We start from the raw sequence: 24,234 nt of genomic DNA, 5'->3' as shown, positions 1-24,234 counted from the left end.
AGGAGCGAGCACAGGGCGTTTATAAGAGCAAGCACGGACCTCGCCTCAAGACCAGAGCACATAACCACGCGTGGACGGGTTGAATTCTGTTGGCTCCTGTATGCGTCCGAATCAGGGAGACTCTTCTTGACTATTTGCAGCCACTTCTATATTTTATTATTGTTGTTATTACTTTGGCATCCTTAGGTAGCCATGGAGACGCTGAAGTTTGTAGTAGTGATGCTGGTGGTCGTGCTGGTGCAGGTTTGCAGCGCGCTGGGGACTCCGCTCTCCGGGGAAGAAAACGACGGAGAAATGTGGACGGTGGAGGACTGGCAGGTACAACCCCCACCCCGACCCCTCAAAGAAAAGAAAAGGGAGAGGAAGAGAGACGCAGATTTGAGGGTTGCATCCCCATATTACGGAGCTTTGTAGAGAAAAAGATATTTTCTTATCAGAATCAAGTCTAAATTTGTTTAAGCTGTATAAATATTACAAAACAAACTTCTCTCTCTTTCTCTTCTTCTGCAGTTTCTTTGACTAACTTGCTTTTCAGCACCACAGACAGAGACCGAAAGTCCAACAGAGGCTGGAGGATCATCGCCTTATTTGTTAGAGCCAATCATCTAAAATCATCAGCAGCCGATATTTAAAAATAGTTCTGGTAATAGTTCTCTGTCGAATGTGCCTGCAGCTACAAATCCTCAGAGAAATGTGAACATGACAACCGAGCGTGTCCGCCAAACTGGTAATTAGATGGTAAATGGGCTCGTTCACGCTTTTCCACTCTAACCGAGCAATTCAGTGCTTCACACACACACACACACACACACACACACACACACACACACGCGCACACACACACACACACACACACACACACACACACACACACACACACACACACACACACACACACACACCTGGTCTATCTGACCTGGTCTATCTCCTCGTAAACATGCTAATTTCCTTTATTCATACATTTCACTTAAAGCCAAAAACTGAAGTACAGACAGTGAAGTGTGTTCAGTGACGTCAGACGCGTCACCGCTGGAATAGTTGAAAGCGAGGAGAACTCGTCCAGGGCAGAGACGTGTTCGTGCTGACTGCAAACTTTAGACTTTTGGAAATAAATTCACGCGTGATGCTGTGCTTTATATCTACGTGAGTGTGGCGAGCCTCAGTCTTCTGTTGTTGTGTGTGCAATTTTCTGGGACACATCTGCAGATCCGCTGAATCACATGCCTCCGAAATAAGAAAATCTGCGGTGGTTTATTTGCGATTTGACGCGTAGAAATGAAGGCCTAGCAGGCACAGATGGCGTGTTTATTACCATATTTAACAGCTGGAGTCTCAGCTAATGTCTCTGCTTCTGTGGCAAAGCATTTCAAAGCCATGTTCACGAGTAATTCTTACAGCTAAGATGTGTCATTCGGAAACATTTTAGAAGTCTGAGAAGTAGATGTGTTACAGGGTTATGAAGTCTCCACGACTACAAATAGTGTTTTGTGTGTTTGGTGTGGTATATCTATAGTATGTGGTGACCTTTAGTCCAGATGCTGGTGAAGAATTTTGTAACAGACTTTTATGAGACACAAAGAACGAGTGTATGCAGAGCTTAATACTCCCATTTCTGCTTATTTCCACAATCTGACTAGATCCTAGTATTTATATCAGCAATAACTTATTGTACTATATGTACGTGTGTGTGTGTGTGTGTGTGTGTGTGTGTGTGTGTGTGTGTGTGTGTGTGTGTGTGTGTGTGTGTGTGTGTGTGTGTGTGTGTGTAAGCAGGGTTACCCAGTGGAGAGAGGAATAACCATTCGTCTGGCAGATCTCATCAAGCGGTCCAAAGCGCAGCAGTTCCACGGTCTGATGGGAAGAAGCTCAGGTGAGCAAATAAACCAGCTCATAATTGTACTGCATGGTTTAGAGTTGATGATGTGCTCCACAGTCCTTTTTGCTTCCTGTAATACCCGAGACTTCTTTATCTCTTGCTTGTTTCAGGTGTATCCCACGCTGTGAGACTGGGCAGGAAAAGTGAGTAAGACAGATTAGAGCTCAACTTTTCTTTATTGTTTTATTTTGGTAGCGAGCCTAAAAATCTTTGTGTTCCTCTTTCTCTGTGTGTTGTTTTGTTTTTACAGGAAATAAAGGGGAGATGTTTGTTGGACTCATGGGCAGAAGGAGTTTAGGAGGAGGTAAATGTCCGGCTACAGCCACGTCTATTTGTATATAATGTTTGCTTTGCATAACTCTTTAGATAGAGAAGCGGCTCTGTTATCATGTTTGAATCTGCCATTTAAAAAGTGATTTTCAAGCTTGATTATAATCAAATCTAAATGTTCATTCTAATATTTGTTTTTGCTGTTTTCTTTCTGTTTTACAGACATGGAGGAAGAATTTAAATCGGACTCTTACTGAAGACAAAAAAAGAAAAGAAACCAAACTCCATTTCAGTTATAACGTCTTATTCAGCCATCCGTTGTTGACCAACAGGACACTGAGATGATGCACTTTGACCGACACGGTCCAAACACCTGTTACAATGAGCTGAAATAAATGCTTTTAAAAATCGCTAACTTCACTCCCGTCGATCTGATGAACTGCACTGCTGTATGTTGTAGCTGATGATATCTTGCCACATTTAAACTTAATGCATATGTAAGTCTCGTGTCTTTTCAAAGGGTTCGCTCAGTTTGTGCCAGATTCATTAAAGATGATTTCATTAGCTAAGTGTGCTTTCTTTCTCTGTCATGCATTACTTGCAGAATATCATTCTCTCGTGTTCATGACCCCTACTGGTCCACTAATTCTTAATTTACGTTTTAATAATTAGAAATAAGCAAAAAAGATGTTTGGTGTTAATTGTTATTACCTATTGTTATTTAAACTCACTAAAATAAAAGTGGAATAGAAACCCTGAGTATACGAGGGCATTTTTAAGTGTATTTACAGGGAACCACACTAATATTCAGCTCTGCTTTAGGCTACATTTGCTTATCTAATAAGTAAATTAATTCATTAATTAATAAATATTTAGAATTTGCAACCGAAATAAACATTTGGTAACAGATGTTTTATTTAAAACACTGACAGGCACATTCTTTTCCCCTGCATCAGCCCTCTGTAAAGATATTACAATTAATAAATCACATGTTACATCTTTGCATCTAACTAACATGAAAGCGTGACCAGGAAAAAGAGCAGATCAAAGATCAAAGGTCTCCTATCATCTCCCTCATGTGTGGAATTAGCAAGTGTTACAACTCTGAGTCAGTTCTGCTCTTTAAACATTTTGAGGCACCACAGAGATCTGTTCTTGATCCAGTTATTTAATCTAATAATAATGACATTGTTATTCCAAACCAACACTTTATGTTCAACCTTCTTTTTAACTGATGATACAATAATATATGCTAGAAAGAGCCTGCAGGCCCTGATTTATCTTAATCCCCTCAATCTCTCTTTGGCAGCTCAAAATCAGCATAAATGCAGAAAGGATCTTAAAATAATCTTTTTGAAAACCTTTACATCCTGTGCAAATAAAATAAATGGATCTTATAAATATTTTTTTTAATAGCGTGTGAAAAACGTACATTTGAGATTCCTGTTCAACGAGGGGCTCAAACACTGCACCGTACAGAAATGTTGTCTTTCATTTTCCAGCTGCAGTATTATTGTGCAGTCAGTCTCCATAACTGTCCTGGCCTATGAAGAGATTCATGCAGCCCAAACAACACTCCATCACTTAAACCCCGTATGTCATCATGCTTCTTTGAGCTCTGAAGGAAAAGCTTGGATGGATTCCCTTGAACAATTAACAGCCCTCGTGTGGTATTCCTTTGTAAAGCCTCCAAACCACACATCTCTCATTTAAGTGTTGTAACAACAATTAACAATAAATTGACATTTTAATTTCAGATGCTCTCCAATGAAACCACCTGTTGGGTAGAACTGGTTTCAGCAGCACTATTCAAACTGAATAAACTCAAACCACAGACCTACATTCTCTTTGTAGCTCTTTAAGTTTTATGATCTGATGTTTGTTGGAATTTTGCAAGTTTTTTTAAATTAAGTGTATTTTGTGCAGTTTTGTTATTTTTTTCTGCCAATTGTGTTCTTGTGGATGTGGGATATCTTGATTTTCAGTCTCCAGTGTGGACAAAACTCGATCATCTTCTTCAAAGCCGACATGACCGCAGTCGTGCCAGGATTTATTTAGTCAGATTAGACATGCAGTAGATACTTGCTATTGCTGAAATGCCCCTTTAAGCGATCAGTGGCATTGCATATTTAGTTATTTAAACAGGCACGACACTTAGAAATATTCTTTTGTCTATAAGTTCCTTATTAGCTGAGCAAACTGACCGAGCCTAAACAATCCTTAAACCTTTAAGGATGCTGTTCGGGACACAGTCAACACATGAGGCGAAATCTGTTTGTTTCACCATTTGTCTTTATTGAAGAGGAAGGCAAAGAGGAGAAGCAGGTACAAAAGCACAACTGAGCTACACAGCAATGTCACGCTACTTTTGTGTCACTTCTTTGTGTGAGTAGTTTAAATAGGTAGCACTACAACAACAGCTTTCTGGTGACCTATGAAAGGCAAAGGAATGCATCTTTGTTTCTCCAGGGAGTCGTGATAGCATATGGGTGCGTTAGTAACCAGCAAAATGCTCTAAAACTGTCCATCTATAGCTGCCATTGGCACCAGGGGGAGGAATGAAGAGGTGATTGGAAAATAGACACAAGCACAACAACGTCATGACAGGTTTCTTGAAAACAAGGACCCTACACACACGGGTAAATTTGATTTTTTTTCTAAAGTTCAAAACACTCCAGTTATTTACAGATTTAATGGGCTGTATTCAGCATTATAATTAGGTCCATTTTCTGCTCAGGTAAGAAGGAAAAGAGTACACCCTTAATGATGGGATTTCTTCTTGTAAGACTCTTAAATATCAGCATAATGGAGGCCTGAAAAAAGGAACCCATCCTCTATAATATTTTCTCTGATACCAAAGCCTTTTGCTTACCAGTCATCTCAGCCAAAAAAGACCTCGAGAGCACAAGTATCCCAATCATGTATGGAACACTGTAGCCAGGAGTGTTTGAGGATGCTTTTTATTCATTGGAGATTCATTTAAAGGCAAAAAAAAAAAGAGAGGAGAAAATGGTAAGTAAGCGCACTTTGCTGTTAATGCACATGAGTTAAAAAAACAACAACAACAACCTACCAACAAGTAAATTCAGGCTGCAGCACATTTGTGAGTGATTTATTGAAAGCTCATGCTAAAAGGATAAATGGAGTGTCTGTTAGCACTGTTGCCCTGTGCTGTACGACCCAATGACAGTGCATTTAACCACATTAACCACCGGATAACACAAATATGTATTAATATGTCAAATGCAGATAACCCGTACACAGAAACGATCAGTATATAAAACAGGACAAAAAGACATTGATTTTTTTAAACTAATGAACTTTAAAGGCAACAGTTGTTTCAACACAAGAAGAAATGTAACTTTAAGCCGCAGTCGGGAAAAGAAAATGGCTCAAGTGTGACACAAAAGCTACAGGAAAAAATATAAAAATAAAAAAGATAATGGTTGATTCAATGTGACATTGTTGGCAACACACCTCTAATTTCACAGCCAGCTGCTGTCTAAACTTATGCACAATGTTTCTGACTCTTACCAAGTGTTAGACGGCACGATTGAAACCACCCCCGTGTCTGTTTGGTAAAAAACAAACAAAAAACTACTAGTAGTATTTTTTACAACTGCTAGCTTGTTTCGCTTTTAGTGCCTGCAGCCACTCAGTGTTTAAATATGTATTTCCTTCAGTTACCTAAACTGAGGATTGTTAGGATGTATGTGAATCCTCTGTTGGACCAAGCAGATGTTTAGTCTGAACAAAAAGGGAATTTCCTGTTTTAAAGTCGGTTATTTGCTCGAGCCAGAACGGCTATTTCCCAGTTTCCAGTCTAAGATAAGCGAACAGCTTCATATTTACCGAACAGACGCGAGAGAGATATCGATCACAGATCAATGTTCACAGATCCACATTTGATAATAACAGCCAGCTACTCCTTTACCAAAACATTAAATGCTGATTAAAATTCTTCAACATGTTGATCCAGATCAATAAATGTAGAGATTGTCAATAGAATTAAAATAATATTTTAATCAATCATATAGAACAAATTAAAAAAATTTAAAGTGCTGCCAACCATGCTTATTGAGCTTACACAACAAGGCTGCCCTTTTCTAACAGCTCACAGCATCAACTATGGTGGTAATAGGTAGTGACAATGTGCACAGTGACATGTTTTGACTCAATCACGTCACTTTTGATAACATGGAATAAATCTCTGAAATGTAAATGACTCATCGCCTTTGTTGGTGGGGAAATGCTCTGGATTGTTCTTCCTGTACTTCCCAGTTTGTAGACACATTCAAAAGCACGTACAATTTTTTTTTAGATTTTTTAAAATATTTGATTCACCAGGAAATCAGTTCCCTAGAAAGGAGAGATTCCTCTACGCTTGTTTACGCTCTATGTAGTTAATGTGGTTTTTTTAAGAATATAAATAGGCTATTTAAAAAAAAAAATCTATAAAAAACCCCAAAACACTTGCTGGGCAGTAACATCTACATTATTTTCACGTTAATACACACACAAAAACTAAAAAACAACAACAAAAAACCCCAAACACAACAAAACAAGAAGCTTAATGCGCCATTTTAGCTTTTTATACAGTGGTAAAACCTCAGAGGTAGAAAAAGTATGAAAATCATTGAGAACTTTAACAAAACCAAACAAAGCACACAAGAGCTCCCAAACTCTATAAACTGATAAAAAATGAAACTGCAGACACAACTGAGAGAAAAGTCTTAAAACATGAGTTACAAAAACAAACGGAAAACACACAAAAACACACATCGTGGGTAGGTTCCTCCTTGGTGACGGTACAAACGTGGCCCAGTGGCAGCTATAGCTTTTTGCTAACCAAGAGATGGATGAGACGGGGTTAAATGCTGGACACAATGTGAGGCTTTGTTGCATGAGAAGCTCTGTTACTGATCAGCTCTGGGTTCAAACAGCCACAAGGCCGTAAGGTAAAACACCTGACCTAAAACCATATTAGCTTTTCAATACTGCATCTAGTTGATAAAATGGATTAAGTTAAGTTAGATCAAATCACTTTTCACTACTTTTCACCTGTGTATGTGTCAAATATGTGAACACTAATTTACATAGTGTTGTTTGCTCACTGTGGTTTGATACTTTTGGACATTTTCTTTCTTTAGATTTCATCACTCGTCCCAGAGGAATGATCAACCTTATTTCTTCTCCAGTTTGTTTGAAAACTCTCCATTTAATCATGTGGATGGCAGTATTACATGCAAGCCCAGACATGGTCCTGTTTAATCACAACCAGCTGGTCTGTGTCTGCAAAAACACGTTTACACGAGTCAAAGTGTTGCCGACCTGCATTTTGTCTCAATGACAGACTGAAATGCACTGCAGATTTGATACCACATGCCACTGATTGGATTAGCAAGCGGGCCTGGTGCGCCGTGCTCATTAAGTGTCTGGGAGAAGGTGCGCTAACGATGCACGATTACCTTCACTTTGCAGAGAACAAATGAGGTCAAGAAGCTATCAGCGGCCATGCTACGTATACACACGTCAAAAGAACCTAAAGATGAATAGTGGCTGTGGTCAGTGTATAATAAAACCTGTCTGTTCTATTGTGTAAAATGTATAACTGCATTTGTGAAAATGTTAAAGAATTACATAAAACTCAAAGCCCATTTCATCAGAACAATCCAACATTCAATATTGTATTGATTAACATTCTCATGTTATCCCCCACTTTAAAAAATAATTTATAGCAAAAGCTAATTAGCTAAACTCAACATCAATAGTTTATAGCTAGCTAGTTAGCTTATAAAATACTGTTTAATCAAGAAATATTCATCAGTTTTATTGAATATCTGTGTTATTTTTGCCATTTTTCCCAAAATGCCCATTTTCAGGAAAGTCTTAACCAGCTAACTTTAGTAGTGGTTTTTGCTAGCTTATAAAATACTATACAGGGGAGTGTAGCTATTTTGGCTGCCATGAGATAAGGGTCGTTCTACATCCTGAACAGGGAAATAAATATTTAAAATTGTGACTGAATATCGTTCCTATTTTTCACCATATTATTTTTTAAATGCCCACTTTTGGCCCAAACAAACCAGCTAACTTTAAGCAGCTGTTGTTGCTAGCTTTAGCATAGCGCATGTAATACGCAAAAAATGAAAAGACAGCGACAACCCCGGTGTTGCTTTGTCGTAAAAATGTCTACCCCTATCAAAAGAGTAATAAAACAAGATTTGAATCATTAATTAATTATTTAACTTGTCAGCATCCCGCCACAAATAAAGCAAATTTATATTTCCTTTTTATAAATGTGTTAAGTACTGTATTGGATGTTGTATGTTAGGACCTGTTCTGTAATCTGTCTTTATTTCACTGCTTATTGCTCGAGATACATCTAAATGTAGTTTTCCCGCTCACAGAAATTAAACATTGCTTTTCATTAGCCCTCTTCCTTTACATATTTTATTTATGTAGCTTTCCTTTCAAAAGGACGTCGTTCCTGATCGCTTGCTATTAAACACCTGGGAACTCAGGGTTTTTACTAACACACAGTTAAGTGTCTGAGAAGTCATTCCCAGACTCATATGGATTTTCCTTATTTTTCTAATTCAAATTTTAGGGAAATCTCCAAACAATTCTTTTAACAGGAATCCTACCTGTGGACTAACGTTGTGGTTACTTGAACCCAGAGTAGCAACTGTCCATGTCTGTGACTGCGCTGTAGCTGCTGAAAGCGTTTCGTACAATAGTGAGTGAGGGTTTAGACTCAGCGTCTGTGAGCATGCCCGTGTACAGAGGAGGATCTGTGCGTGACTGTGTGTTTTTGGAGTGTGTGTATTGGTAGCTCCTCTACGTCCCTTTGGGTGGGGTCCATTTTAAGGCTGTGGGGTCAATGGTCTTGCTGTTACCACGTTTGGTCTCCTTGGCCTTCCAGTCATCAATAAGGTCCTTTAAAGGAAGAAGGAAACACCCCGCAAAGGAACCCTGGTTATTAGAATCATAAACAACAACCAGCTGCTAATTGGGAGAGAGTGGCTAATCTACTAAACAGAGACAACGGCATGGCTGTGTTTCATACCTGTCTCTTTAAAACCAGGTGCTTCCCCTTCCAATATTTAAGCATCTGGAGGGACTGCAGTGTGCTGACTATATCCACCGGGTTCACTGCAGTTTCCTGGCTGATCTCTGTGAACATAAAAGTGAGAGAAACTGAGGATGAATCATCAGCAGCTTTCAAATCATTTCCCTGCATTCATTACACCCATAAAAAACATCTTTAAAAAATTCATATTTAAAAGTTTTTTTTCATTAAAATATTCCCTTCAGGTCTTCAGAAAGCTCAGATGTAACTTTACTATCTGTGGCACAGGGACACACAGAGCAGCAGAGTGGGGTGACTGAGAAGAGTCACTGTCATCACTCTGTGCGAGCTGGAGACATTTTCCTAGATTCAAAATAACAAGAAGACATTCTGAGTTCAAAAGAAAAAATACAAATAAAAGAGGACAAAAAGATGCTCAGAAGTGAAGGAACAGTGTTATCACTGAACCATTCACTGTTTAGTCACATTCTTCTTTATTCCGCGTGTCAAACAGATTGCACTGAAGGACGCTCGCGGTGAAGAAAAGTAACTCCTATCAAATACTGGCGTGTCAGTGCTTCCAACCTCCAATTAGATACACCTATGGTAGCTAGCATTTTCAAGATCCTACGTCACGTCCTTCTCAACTTTTTGCATTGACAACAGTTTCATAAAAACTTGACCTCTGACCCCTGACCTTGAGGATGAGGTCACTGAGATTCAAAGCCGTCTGAGATTTTTAGGGATACACCTAAGATATCGAACATCGTTCTCGAGTTACTGCATTCACAAACTTGGGTGTCTGTGAATATAAAACCCCACCAGCCTGTTACAGCAGAGGGGTAACAACGAAACACAATATTGGATATTGAAGTGAAATTATTGAAAACTTTAGAATACACAACGTGATGATTATAGTGCTGTTAAATGATGATGTCAATCCCATCAAATGCAAAGGATGCATAAGCACCATGAAACAATACAAGTGTAAGCAAGTAAACAGAGGTGTGAATAACTTCAAATATTCCAAAATCCTCCATATAAAGAAGGAAATACAAGCAGCATGTGAGCTGGACTGCAACATGAAGACAAGGAAAATGAATGTGTCGTGTGTTTGAGGCCGGTGTCACTCAAAGCACTGCTGTGCCTTAATGCCTTACACAGATGTGAGCGTGTGGCTGCACTGTTTGTTTTTAATCACAGAAGCAGAAATGAGCAGCGCAAACAAACGCGATGCACCATGGGAGCAGGGCGTTCCTCGCTTCCTCCGAGTCACCGCTTCTTTGGCAGAAAACCACAGGGGAAGCCTCGCGTGCGCCCGCCTTCATTTATCACCAGTACATTGACTCGATATGGCTGCAGTGCTCTCTGACCCATTCACAAAAGTGGCCACGCTTGAATGTGTGCACACACACACACACACACACACACACACACACACACACACACACACACACACACACACACACACACACACACACACACACACACACACACACACACGGTCTCAGGAGCTGTTCTTGTGTCTTACACTGTATTTTATAAGCTTTTTGACCAGCAGCCATAGTCAAACAGAATCAACTAGAAGTCAGATATTTGTCTTTCTCCATCCAGCATTTTGAACTTTCTGACCTTTGATGGAAATCTCCTTGCCCTGAAAGTTGTTCAGGTAGCGCAGCAGCACCTCCTTCCAGTAACTTCGGTAGCTGATTAGTCCCAGGTCCGACAGGGGCCGCTCAGGTGAGCCCACCTTCTCCTCTACTTTGGACAACAGGTAACCTGGCAGGACAAACCGAGAGAGCAGTGCTTTGGATGGCTACACTTAGGAGCGACCTGAAGCTCCTACACCTGCTGTTACTGTGTAGCGCTGTGCAGAATCTCTGGCCAGTGTGTGAGCTCGTTTACATTTAAGAGGGAAAAATGGGTACTCACTGAAGTCTATGAGCATCTTGCCGTAACCCTGCCTCATGTACTGCGGCATGGTGAGGATGCAGGATACGTTGTAGTTCAGGAAGGAGTTTTTCTCCTATGGGAGGAGAATGAACGCATGAAGGTAACAGGCTGAATCAAAGCTCATAGCAGGACTATGGAGGCTGCAGCAGTATGAAAATGCATTATCTCTGATCTGATTGCTTTGGCCCAACATCACAGAGCAGCTGACATTACAACCTGTGTGAAACTTCATCAGAAACACGGTTTTAAATTCAGCTCGCACTTCGTAGTAAAGACATTTGTGATTTGTTGTAGTCATTCTCTGCAAACTCTGTTAACACTCCCTATTTTCAAGAAGAGTTCAGTCATGTAAAATACTCTGGAGTTACCTTGGAGAAGTATCCGACAAGGTGGCACCCTGTGTTGTCAGCTTCAGTCATAACATAGAAAAGGAACGGTTCCACATCATAATACAGAGTCTTGTGGTCCAGGAAGAGTTTCGCCAGCAGACACAGATTCTGACAGTAAATCTGCAGAAAGCACAACGTGAAGAAGTCGCACAGCAAAAGTGTGTGAAGTTTTAGCCAGTCAAACAATCCTGCACTGACTTTCGTGACTTCACGTTACCCATCAGGTATAAATACATTAAGAGTCTTCCACACCTCAGCCACACAGCCTGCCTTCCTCCACAGGGAGGAAATACTTGTTAAGGCCTTTCTGTCACACCGGATGTGTAAATGTGCAAATGTTTGGTGTGTTAAAAAAATCTATCGCAGCCGTTCACCTCGACTGCGCTTTTTTGCAGGTAATTATTTGGATGGATTCATTGGATGAACCCAGAATCTCAGTTTCTTCCTTTGAATCATCAGGATTCGCTCATTAGACATTTTCTGTGTTACGAATTCTAAATTCTGTTGGTTTCCCCCTCACAGTGCACTCGGTGTGTAACGGCCTTTAGATTTGAAATATTAAGATCTTGTTAACAAATTTAGCCTAAAGTTCAAGTACATTAAATCGAAATGTAACTGCCATTATCACTGCCTGCAGACTTGCTGTGAGGGTTAGATAGAATATTTGGCAGAGCAAGTTTAGAGGTCAGTATTTGGTGGGAAAATCCTCCCACTGAGACTCTCTCACCTTATTCTTCTTTCCATCCACCTCAAAGACAGAGATGTTCCCCTTCCTGTAAATCTCGTCACCTGGAGGGTGTTTCCACACACACTTGGCCTTAACAAAAAAGACAAACGTGAAGAAATCGAGACAAAAAGTAACTTTTGTTCAGATCTTCAACTGGTGCAAAATTCTAAAAATACACTAAAAATAATAAATAAAAAATAATTTAAAAAAGTATTTTTTCAGTGTTTGCCAATTGTTTTTTTAATTTTATCTTTTGTGTTTATTTCAGTTGTAGCTGCTCTGTCCCCCCCCCATATTCAGGCTTTAATATTTAATCACTAACACTGCCCTGCTGTGGCTGTGCAGTTCATCTGTCTGACAGTCAGGCTCCAAACACCTGACTTCAGCCAAGCACCCAGTTTGGAAAAATGTTCTCGTCAGCCTTGTCACTTAAATACAGAAAAAGTCTGAACGTCTCAGAAAGGCCAAAGTTACACACTTTATCTAAACGGTGTAGGAATAATATTATAGAGCACCTGAGGCACTGAGACAGTCTAAGACAATAGCCCAGGCTCACTTTGATACCTCTGTGTCACTGACTGGCACCTTATACTTTCTAATCAATCAGATACTTTGACTGAGATAAACTGAAGCTCAACACTTTGAGGAATCATTTGCATATTTCCCCCGTTTACTGATTACAGAATTAAAGCATAAAAACAACTTTAAGTATGACAGGAGAAGCCAAACTGCAGTGCACAAAAACAGCGGGACCTACAGCACCGTGCCAAATCTCAGACCACCTCATGTCTTTGTAATTTGCAGGAAAATTGGAAATGGGTGCAGGAATTTAAAGCAGTATCTGCCAACATACATGTGTACAGTATGCAAGACAAAATCAGAGTTTGTGCAGTTTTTACAAACTTGGCATTTTATTACTCGACTTTTCTTCACGTAGTCTTCAGCAATAGTTCTCCAGGCTTCTTAAAGGACATGCAAAAGTCCTCTTTAGATGTCGGCTGCCTTTTGTTCTGTTCTCTTGCTTCAGTAACACTGAAGTCCAGCCTCTGGACAGGACCAGCCCACGAGTGATCAGGTATGTTTTTACTGCTTTGGCAGTGTGTTTAAGAACATCTAAAGCTGTTGGCTGAGAAATGAAGACCTGGACTGAAAAGCAATGAAAAAGCAAAGACTGAACAATATTCTGAAAGCCCGGAGAATTACTGCTTAAAACCAGTTTTTAAAAAATGAGCCAATGTTTGTGATAACAAAGTCAGTGTATGAGCCAACAGCTCAGCCTGCTTCAAACACTAGCAGTGTTGAATGCGTAGTCCTAACATGGTCCATCTCAGTCATGCTGTTCTGCCTTTCAGCACAGAAGCCCCACCCACCTGCTGTTGAAACCTTGTGTTTGTGAGTGATAGCCAATCAGTGGAGAGTTGGGGGAGAAGTTATCAAGCTACTGTAGGCGACTCCAACAATGCTAATCTGGTAAGAGTCTGCTGCGATCTATCTTATCTTAATGTAATGATGATAATAATAATAACAATGATGATAATGATGATAGTGGTGAGCCTCACCATGTGCCTGCGTAGAATGGTCTGACTCTTCATGTACTTGAGGCAGAACTCGCACATGTAAAGCCTCCCCAGGCGGGCGTACTCCTCTGGGTATGGAGAGTGGTACCAGGTGTCCAGCTCGTAACGTCCAAACACAATGGTCTTTATCATGTTGCTGCCCTCCGACACCTGGCCAGCCAGACGGAGCTTCTCCTGCACAACCAGGACAGGAAGGGACAGGAAGACAAGGTACAGAGAGGACAAGAAGACAGGGCAGGCGTGCAGAGAAAGAGAGAAAAACAAATCTCAATTATTTGTCGAAGAGGATCGGGCGAATCAAAGGTCACGCTCAGGGAAACCTCAGTGGAGGAAAAACAAAAGAAAACGATGCAGGAAGAAAATTTAAAGGAAGAACTAAAAAGAAAAGAATTCGAATAAAAAAGGTATGAAGCAAATTCTTTAGAAAATACTTGAGTGTAAATGTTGTTCATGAGGAAGTGAATCAACAAACAAGCTACTGTTAATATAATATAAAAATCATAGTCAGCAAGAAAAATGATCAGATAACTGTTAAAGTTGCAAGCAAAGAGTAAAAACACGCATATGTGATGTCAATTCTAACTTAGATGCTTTCAAGATGACTTTGTTTTGAAATTGAAAAGCTAGTCATTCATTTACCTCTGTAAAGAAATGTATCGCCAGAGCAACGCAGTTAAAAGACCAAAATACTTCCAAAATCCTATGTGATAGTTCAAGTATGTCTGTTTGAGAATAACGATGCTTGAATGGGCCACAAAGTGACAGAACAGAAGGGGAAAAACCCAACACGGAATGACAGGAAGTGATTTCCCAAACTACCAAAAATATCTCAGACGCCTCCTGCAGCTGCAGGGGAGGGTCTGCAGACTGCAACAGAGAAGAAGAGCGATAAGGCCAAAAATAAAGGGAAGAAGACAAAGTGCAAGGGGGGAGATGAAGATGAGTTTTCTCTCTTACAAGGTCGTCCGAGGCACGTGCCTGCGCTTTCCTGAACAGCTCGAGGTCATAGTCACTGGTGATGTTCTCCAGCAGAGGCTCGCGGCTCGTTCCGTGGCTCTGACGGTGCTCCTGGTGGTGAGCGGGGACCAGAGAAGACGGTACAATCAAATGATATGTGATATATTACACACACTGACTCTTATCTAATCCACTTACCATGTACTTTTCCTTCTGCTCCTTATTGAGGCCAGTGTTCCTCTTCCTCCTCAGCTCTGTCACCTTCTCTTTGTAGCGCAGCTGACGCTCTGTAGGGGCCTGAGAGGACACAAAACACACTTATATATACACTCACACAAAGGTGATGCTCATAATAAACATGCCCCAACTTTTAAATAATAAACTCACAGAATGTCTATGAGTCAAAAGCTCAGAAGTCATCGATATAAAAAAGAATATTGTCCTCATAAATAAACACTGATTTGTGTGTAATTATGTCTTCTGACAAACTGATGCTTTCTCATGAACTTAAAATGAATCCCTTAAAAATACGCAGGAGCAGTGGTCGTGTTCATGGTCGACCACCATGTTGGCCCGCCCTTTTGAATGCAGCCAAAAACATAATCACACTTTCCCTCCGATAAACGGTTTGCTTATGGTATGAGAGTTTATTCACTGACATAATAACGAGATAATAAAATGTTATTTCCACAGACTAAAATGAGCTAACAGCAGCTAACAGAGGCAAAAACAACAGACAAAAATGTTTAGGATATCAACACCACCAGCTCATCGACTTGCTTTCATAAGGTTTACAGCCATGGACACCCGGCACACTGACTCGTGAAGCAAACAGCATTTAACATGTGGAGTAAAATGAACGGTGGGCAGGTCTTTGTCCTGCAGAGACCACCGTAGCTAGAACTATATACTAAAACTGGGAGGCGTAAGAAAACAGAATTCAGTTGACTGCAATCTGCAACCTCCTGACATCTGCTGGTGAGATTTTACACACTGTAACTTTAAAGGGCGAGAAGCTTAACTGCTTCTTTCAGATAATGAACTAAGTGGCTGCACCAAGGTGCAGCGTGAGACAAATAAGTGCTATTTGGAAATGTTAATCACGCACAGTTCCACTAGTAGACTCCATGAATATAATAAAAGGATTTAAATAACATAATAAGACCCTAAAATGGACACTTTATCGCTTTCTGAACACAAAACTTTCTAAAAATCTCATTTTTTTCTCATCTGCACTGACGTCCCACAGGATGTATAACCGACCTGGCATTATGCTGGCTGCATGTAACCGCGTTTGGCTGATCAGCCTTCAGCCAGGAGAAATAACGACATATTGTTAACCATGTGATCTAATATGCAAACAGTAGTTTAGCCCTTTAAAAACCCATTCATTGGGTCATATCTCAAGTTCAGTCTAAAGTACCAGATAAATGATTATAATTCATTCATTACATTAAATAAGTGTAATTAATCTGATGTGTAGTAACTAACTTCAAAAACAGCTCCTCAATATAAATGATCATTCAACACTTCACATATCATCCAAGCACAATCAATAATTATATTATAATTATCTAAAATTATAATTTTACAAATGTGTTCCAGAAACCAAACAGTTTTCACAGAGCAGAGACAAATACAAATAACCGGGAAGGTAAAACAAACGTATGTGCTTAAAGTATAAATCCTTAACCAAGTGTCTTTATTAATGCAGCGGTCATAAACATAACCAGGGAAATGTCATTTGGCCTTCCGTGCGTCCACAGAGAGGAGGTAACCAAGTGTAAGCGTAATCATTCGTTAGTGCATGTGACCTGGGTTTACTCAGGATCAGAGGGAAGCCAGTGCAGAGAATAAACAAGCGTAACAGATCAGTCACATTGCTGCTACTCTTACAGATACAGTCAGGCAGCGAGGGGTCCTACCAGTTACCAGCAGCAGCTCTTCATCACTTTGCCTCTGACCCTGCTATTCTGACAAATCGCAGCATGATGGGAGGTGTTGCTGCTTTAAGAGTGATGTTGTGCTGTCTTGTGGGTGGGTGAGGGGGGATTCCCTCCCATACACACAGACAGCATTGTGTAACAATCCACTGCATCTAAATTCTTAGGCTGAGTTCAGCTGACAAAGGGAATTACTTAACAGAAGCATGTGCACGAACTGGTGGACTTGTTTACGTTTTATTTGTTTACTTGCGTGCGTGCCGTCCACGCGTTACCTGGTTTCTCGTGGAGTGTCTGTTCTCGTCCTGACGGTGCGACAGCGTCCTTTCCTCGGCCTGTTTGTCGCGTGTCGATGCCTTGCCCTGACAAAACATCAACACCGTCTGCCACCAAAATCTCACAACTGACCCCGCAGCAGGAACATCACAGCACGTAGCATCATAGTTTCACACTCACTTCTTATCCTGAATTCCCCGTTGATGTATCGTCATGTTTATTTGTGTTTGTGTGTGCGTGTACCTTGCATTCATCGGCAGAAAGGTTGTGGTAGAGAGGGCATCCTGATATGGAGAAATGTCTCTCGTGCCTCCCTGTGAGATGACCTGAGAGAGACCGAAGGAAGAAGTGGAAGGGGTGGAATGGGAAGAGGATGAGGAGATGCTCTGAAGAGGAAGCGATGCTGTGAAGTATGTGTCAGTCTGTCACTCACCCAGCGAGTTGCAGCCAGGTGTGGGACACTTCATGTTGAAGTTGTAGCTCTCGTGGAAACGCCGTCGTTTGGGCCGGTGGGAAAGGTCGTGGGCGGCGGCCTCTTTGAGCGACAGCTCTTTGGCTAACCTCTCGTCTTCCTCTTGTGAAACTACAATGTCGTTGCTAGAAGACACGAGGTCATTGCTCGGGCTGGAAACTTCAATGTCCGACTCTGATGACGGGGCGTTGCCTGTTGGTGTGCGAGGAGGGGTCTCGTCACGATCCGCCCCTTGTTTGATGTCTACTGAATCAAATGTGACAACGAAGACATGTCAAATGTCAAACAGACATTCTTACAAAAGTCCCATCATTTTTGCGTGCCACCAACTTTCAACTGTCTTATATCTCATGGGAGGCCTCTGTTAACTTTTGTCACCACATACACAGCTAGCTAACACCCTGCGACGACGAAGAAAAATCTAATATCAAGGAACATATTAGTGCACCAGTGTCTGAGCTCACAGACCCCAGCGGCTCAATTGAAGCAGGCACATCAACACTTTTCTTTTTCTGTTTTTCACTCATGTAGGGCGAGTCAACATGTCAGTCCAACTCTGTGTCTACAGAGCGGACGCAGTAGAAGTAGCATGAAAGCACCAGCAGCAGCTCAAGTGATTTCTGTCCAGTGAGACGGCGAGACGGTGCTTAGGCAAAGGGTTAAATGATATGCTAGCTACATGTTGGAAACACTCAGAACTTAACACACAGTCACTACAGTAAATGGTAAATGGCCTGTATTTGTATAGCACTTTTACTAGTCCCAAAGCGCTTTACACATGCAGTCATCCACACACTGGTGATGGCAGCTACACTGTAGCCACAGCCACCCTGGGGCGCACTGACAGAGGCGAGGCTGCCGGACACTGGCGCCACCGGGCCCTCTGACCACCACCAGTAGGCAACGGGTGAAGTGTCTTGCCCAAGGACACAACGACCGAGACTGTCCAAGCCGAGGCTCGAACCGGCAACCTTCCGATTACAAGGCGAACTCCCAACTCTTGAGCCACGATTCTGTTTTCATGGATGCCTGGATGTTAAACTTAATTGTTACACCTGGTAAAGCAGCAACGCTGATCATTTTATTAAAGATGAAAGAATTTAGACAGTTTTTTACTCTCAGTGATGACGCAGAGTTTGTTTGTGGGACCTGAACAGACGGAGTTTAGGACCCAGACAACCGGTCACAGCAGATGGCCCCGCCCCTCCCTGAGCCTGGTTCTGTCGGAGGTTTCTTCCTGTTAAAAGGGAGTTTTTCCTTCCCACTGTCACCAAAGTGCTTGCTCATAGGGGGTCATATGATTGTTGAGCTTTTCTCTGTATGTATGAAGCGCCTTGAGGCGACTTCTGTTGTGATTTGGCGCTATATAAATAAAATTGAATTGAATTGAATAGATTACTCCACGAGGCTCCAGACTACGATAGCTGTAATTCTCCGACAATCCATCAAGCGGTGCGGCTTCATACCTTACCAAAGTCGTACTAAAACATTTTTGACAGATGTTTGAGTGCCGTGTAGCACATGAAATCGGTTCATGGTCAGTAAGCACAATCAGAATTCATATATGAGGCGCACTGTCGATTTTTGGAGAAAATTAAAGGCTTTTAAGTGCACCGGAAAATACAATATACAGAAGAAACGAATGCATCACGATATATATAGTTAAAGCACAGGCTTCAAATTATACGGCGATATGGATTTTAGGCCATATCACCCAGCCCTAATTTCAGCATACTTTATTAATCCCTAAGGAAATTATGTGTTATAATTTACAATCATAGCATTATACAATCAAAATTTAAGCTCATATATCAAATAGCTTTTAATTTTTTATGCTTCACTGGTTTTTCTTCATCACAGTGAATCAGAATTTGTCATTTCAAACAGATACAAAAAATGTCCAGCCCTCCTGCAATGTCCCATATTTGAGCAAATATTAATAAAAACTTCAAGTTGCGAAAAACAATTTGTGATGATTTCTGTATAGTTCAGTTTTCTATGTAGCTCAGTTACACAATACTGTAAGATAAAGCATGTGGGATACGTTTTAACATAAAACTCCCTGATTTCATTCAACTTTCATGTTGGATTGAGCAAATACAACAAATTGTACCAGTAGAACAACGTGCTGGAGTTTCTAGATGGTGCTCTGATTATAACACAGAAAAAAAACGAGTTAAATATGTCTATATTTTTTCATTTTTAAGACCTGGGTCACTAAATCATCCATTTTAAGAACATTTTCTGCTCCACCACCACTGATTTGCACGTTTGAATGTGCAGTATATAACAATTGATAAATGAAGCTAAAACGAACAGCCTAATAACCTTCTGCAAACCAAACCTTTCTACAGGTACAATAAAGTAACCCGAACCTGCAGATGATCATATCCTGCATCCGCTGAAGTTAGATAACAGTTCCTGGTGTCTATGAAGTAATTCATTCATCTCAGTGACAAAACACAAGCCCAGGATATCTACTGATAGCAGGAACACACCGTGATCACAGACAAGCCTCGTGACATCAGCTGGATGGCATCACGATGTCAGATGGACTCCGCTGCACATTCATGTTCTTCTTTCTTTTCTTTTGCCCTCTTGCTTTTCTAACACTCTCGTTCTCCACCTGTCCTGTTTCTTTCTCTCCCTGAACCCCTCCTTCCCGTTTTTTCCTCACTGCAAATTCATCCTCTAACTAAAGTGGAGCTTGGCAATGACCAAGCTCAACTTTTAATAAGAAAAAATGTTTAGAGCATGTTTAGAGCATTTGACAGTTCTGAATTCTAGTACTGTACCAATCTTACCGTGAGCCTCTGTGTCAGAGCCGGACGACCTGCTCTGCCGTAGTGGGTATTTTTTGGCTGTGGTGTTTGCCGCCCCCTGCTGGCTGCGTGTGACCCTGCGCCCAGAGGAGAAGACTGATGCTGCAACAGCTGTCGGCGCTGACTCTACGGCTGAGTCCAGAGCTTCATCAGAACCCACAGTTACAGGAGAGCTGCAGTTATCTACAGAAGAGAGGGGAAGTCAGTCAAACGTGTTTTATTTACTGCAGTAAAATAACTTAAGAGGCCTTTCAGGGGATTACTCAACCAACTCATTAATCAACAGAAGAGTAATCACCAGTTACTTTATAATGTACTTTTCAAGCATTAAAATGAAAGGTTCTGCCAAACCATGAAAAAATTATCAGCATATGAAATCTGCTGCTGTTGGAGCCCTGAGTGGACTCTGCTCCTCTTCCAAGAAGGAACTTGACTGAAATGCCCGATTTCGTTAACTGTGCAAGTAGTTTGTCAGTAACTGAATCCAAACGAAAAAGTTAAAAGAAAAGAAAAGATGCAAACGGCCTCAGTGGCTATGAAGAGACTGATCCCATCACAAAACAGAAGCAGTGAACCTTTGAATCCACTTTGTTTTTGCAGATAAATAGCCTCTTTGCTGTTTCTGTCCGTGTGTGTGTGTGTGTGTGTGTGTGTGTGTGTGTGGGGGGGGGGGGGGGGGGGGGGGGGGGGGGGGGAGACGACGACAAGGAAGGAGTAGCCAACTCTCCTTGACAAAAAGCAGAGGAAACAGTGTCAGTCTCTGTTTTAAATCTCCTCTGATAGCCAGAGCAAAACGAGGTCACCCAGGGGTGGGGGTGGGAGTGTGTGTGTGTGTGTGTGTGTGTGTGTGTGTGTGTGTGTGTGTGTGTGTGTGTGTGTGTGTGTGAGAGAGAGATGAGGGAGATCAGTCTGTCTAAAGCCATTCATCCTCTATGGCTGCCCATATACAATAGCTATGTCTAAACCAGTGTAGTGAGGAGGCTGGACTCTGAATGAATGCATCTTTAATTTATATTACTTATAGAGACAGAATTACACAGCATGTAGGCATGCTTGGATTCTTATGCTTCCAGAACACCCAAAAGCTACACAGTAACCTAAACAATGTGAAAAGGATAGATGTACACCTTTATGTCAACAAGTTATGTTTTTTCCATTTCATGCAATTTTTATTTTGGTCAGTTTTTTTGTGCAAACCTTTGGCTCAAAATTTGACTGAAGTGATCTCTCTTCTAATTTGTATTTCTGTCCAAATGTGAATGTTTACCTTGTGAACTTCGGCTGAGTCGCAGAGACGCGCGAGTCAGGCGTGTGCTGCTGCGTCTGTGCACAATCTCAGCAGCTTCAGCATGCTCGACATCAGCGGAGAAGTCCGAGTCCTCCGTCCCGTCCGAGCTGCTGCCAGCGGTCCTCTGGGAAAGCAGCAGTTAGAAGTTAGAAGCAATCTGTTAGAAGCAACAACTATGGACGACCAACACAACCGCGTGTGACAAAGTTACTTTTTTTCCCTCTTTACCAGAGGATAATCCAACAAAGATCCCATTCTGGGGGGAGGAGCGTCACCCCCTTCAAATCTCCTCCGGCACTTCACCCCCTCTTCCCACCAAGGACTTGTAAATACTTCAGATAAGCCTAATACCAGTATCACCACGGGAGGTCCGGACAGCTAATCTATTGTACCAAGCACAACCTATAACAACTGGGTTTGTTTAGAAGTCCAGCACCTAACGATTCAGGATAATTTGTTCAAATCAGCACACCTCCAGGTTAGCTAATAAGCATAATGAATGTAATGTTGTTTTATTCTGACGATTCACACTAGACTAATTAAGCAGTGAGGGCTGTCAATCACTGCACAAACTGATCCCTGTCATCTCGGTCTAGCCTAAAAAACAAAACAAACACAAAAAGTATGAAAACAGGATCAAACAATGTGCACATTTCTCTGTTTAATTCATTACAAACATTATTATTGTCACAGTATTTATTTAGTTACTTTTCTAATCTGTCCTTACTTATGTTAAATGAAATGTAGAAACAGTGACTACTTTGTTACATTCACTTCCCATTCTTTTCTCATTGTTTTGCTAACTATTTATGAAAACAAATGAACAGTTACAGACTTTGATAAAAATGGAGAGGTAGATCCAGGCCAATGTGGTTATCCTGCTTTATGGACGTTAGCGTAACAGCAATAAAATAATAGTAATAACATGTTATTAGGCTAACTAATTGTCTTTTAATATTAATGTAAATTTATAACAATGTAAGTTACTTTTTAAAATCCACACAGCCAAAAAGAAACCCAAAGATCAAACACAACATCAGTACAGCACGGGCTATTACCGCAAACTATGTTTGACAACTTCATAACAAGATGCTGCGCGCACAATTTACATACGACCAATTAAATTAAAAAGGAGGCGGGCGTTAGAGAATGCGAACCAATGAACGCGACGCTTGTCAGGCGTCCGTCCAATCACAGCTGTTGTTTTGGTGCGGGCGCCCGTTCCTCCTCGCACCCCAAGAACTGCCTATTGCTTTTTCATCAGTAAGCTAAAGCTGCTGCTGTTACCTACGTTAAAGTGTGCTCGGGATTCCCACTGTACTAAGCAGCCGTTACAAATTTGAACAAAGTTACCAGCATGTTTAAAACTCTTATTTGGGTACTAGAAAGAAGCGACGGTTCAAAAACAACAACATATTCTTGCAACTCAGCAATATGAGCCTGAGCTAGCTTAGCCATATAGCAACCGCAGATCGACAGCTCACTTATGCGATTCTATAAGCACTGATATTCTATGAATGCTACAAGCCGTTCACTTTGTCTTGTAGGAACGTTTTTTAGCTTGCAGCCCCCTTAAGTTTGTTTCCCACACAGTTTGTTTGCTTTTACCTCTATGTCGGCTAACATTAGCTATGACGTTATGTTGTTGTTTATCTGCATTAACGGTTGAGTCTGCCTCACCTTTCTCCGGGGCATTTTTCAAAGATCTGCCGTAACGCCTCTGGCGGATTATTATCCCGTGCTGTGGCAATTTATGGCAGCCTTTTGAAACTGTAACAACGAAAAAATAACCACCAGCTGACATGAGCCAACCCAGCTGAAAAAAAGCGCATAAAATTCTCCGCACTTCCTAGTGAGGACAGCGCAAACTCGCTCTTTTTGGGCGGTACAGTGACAAAATGACTCCGGGGAGAAACATACACCGTCAAATCACGTTACTATGGTGCATTAAGATTTTTGCAGCCATATTTGAATGCGCTCAATTGGGTATTTGGGATTGCTTTAAACTGTACAGCATCGTAAAAAGTAATAGTCATAATAAAAGCAATAAATAAATAAATGTAAAACAATTAGCCGTTTAAAGTAATGGCTGCGCTAGTCACAACTAATAACGTTCTTATAGACGTGGACCACTAAACGCACCAAAACACGTTGCGTCTTTAAACCAAATTTGTATTGTTGCTATGAATCTTTTAACTGGAGGAAGTCTTCAAAACGGCAGACAACACAATTACACATGTACTTAAAAAAGTGATTTAGGTTTAAAATGTAACACCATAACCTCCTAAGATGTGATGAGTCATTTTTAAAGCGAATTGCCCCTCATTTATTATCATTGATTTTCATTTTTTAATCATTCAAAATCACTTTTTGTTTTAAAATTAAATTATTATTATTTTATTTAGCTACATGACAGACTGGACACGTGACCGAATGTTTCCGTGTGTGCGTGTGTGTGTTTTAAACTTTACGTACGTTGGTAAATAGACTTCGGTGAACAGGGTTTACACAGGGGTTAAATCTAAACTTTAAAATTTACATGTTTTTCAAGTATCTTTATAACTCTTTGATATTGTAACCAATCCGGTCCTTTTTGTCCACTTAAAATATGT

The 24,234-nt window shown here is 41.0% G+C and overlaps 2 protein-coding genes across 8 annotated transcripts; one reads left to right on the top strand and one right to left on the bottom strand.

Moving 5' to 3' along the window:
• Nucleotides 1-2,715, top strand: LOC146710577 (uncharacterized). 3 transcript variants are annotated; one of them, XM_085455359.1, is made up of 6 exons: nt 1-98; nt 187-318; nt 1,771-1,870; nt 1,987-2,019; nt 2,127-2,180; nt 2,369-2,715. In XM_085455359.1, exons 2-6 carry the CDS (start codon nt 193-195, stop codon nt 2,401-2,403), a joined length of 348 nt encoding a protein of 115 aa, XP_085311485.1. In that variant the 5' UTR covers nt 1-98; nt 187-192; the 3' UTR covers nt 2,404-2,715. The 3 variants fall into 3 exon arrangements, with proteins under 3 accessions (XP_085311485.1, XP_085311486.1, XP_085311484.1); XM_085455360.1 differs by having other exon boundaries at nt 1-318; nt 1,774-1,870; XM_085455358.1 differs by having other exon boundaries at nt 1-318.
• Nucleotides 2,716-7,887: 5,172 nt separating this feature from the next.
• LOC146710576 (histone acetyltransferase KAT7-like) lies at nt 7,888-23,759 on the bottom strand. 5 transcript variants are annotated; one of them, XM_085453134.1, is made up of 15 exons: nt 23,303-23,759; nt 21,602-21,746; nt 20,317-20,517; nt 17,474-17,758; nt 17,284-17,366; nt 17,040-17,126; nt 15,020-15,118; nt 14,822-14,932; nt 13,847-14,038; nt 12,288-12,377; nt 11,540-11,680; nt 11,151-11,244; nt 10,851-10,997; nt 9,216-9,322; nt 7,888-9,085 (listed from the first exon to the last, which is right to left on the bottom strand). In XM_085453134.1, exons 1-15 carry the CDS (start codon nt 23,315-23,317, stop codon nt 8,987-8,989), a joined length of 1,896 nt encoding a protein of 631 aa, XP_085309260.1. In that variant the 5' UTR covers nt 23,318-23,759; the 3' UTR covers nt 7,888-8,986. The 5 variants fall into 5 exon arrangements, with proteins under 5 accessions (XP_085309260.1, XP_085309262.1, XP_085309258.1 ...); XM_085453136.1 differs by having other exon boundaries at nt 17,474-17,755; XM_085453132.1 differs by lacking the exon at nt 23,303-23,759 and adding an exon at nt 23,231-23,286.
• Nucleotides 23,760-24,234: the final 475 nt, after the last annotated feature.

Source organism: Copadichromis virginalis, linkage group LG4, assembly GCF_057382275.1.
Source record: "Copadichromis virginalis isolate Kocher_CV1m ecotype Utaka linkage group LG4, C_Virginalis_male_GT1.1, whole genome shotgun sequence".
Taxonomy (NCBI): domain Eukaryota; kingdom Metazoa; phylum Chordata; class Actinopteri; order Cichliformes; family Cichlidae; genus Copadichromis; species Copadichromis virginalis.
This window is presented reverse-complemented; position numbering and strand designations above follow the sequence as displayed.

Excerpts from the sequence above, each read along its gene's own strand:
- LOC146710577 (XM_085455359.1), top strand. The coding sequence starts at position 193 with ATGGAGACGCTGAAGTTTGTAGTAGTGATGCTGGTGGTCGTGCTGGTG. Across the intron at positions 2,020-2,126 it reads TGTGAGACTGGGCAGGAAAA|GAAATAAAGGGGAGATGTTT; the intron begins GTGAGTAAGACA and ends TTGTTTTTACAG. Across the intron at positions 2,181-2,368 it reads CAGAAGGAGTTTAGGAGGAG|ACATGGAGGAAGAATTTAAA; the intron begins GTAAATGTCCGG and ends TCTGTTTTACAG.
- LOC146710576 (XM_085453132.1), bottom strand. Across the intron at positions 14,933-15,019 it reads AGCAGAAGGAAAAGTACATG|GAGCACCGTCAGAGCCACGG; the intron begins GTAAGTGGATTA and ends GCTCACCACCAG. Across the intron at positions 11,245-11,539 it reads TTGTCGGATACTTCTCCAAG|GAGAAAAACTCCTTCCTGAA; the intron begins GTAACTCCAGAG and ends CTCCTCCCATAG.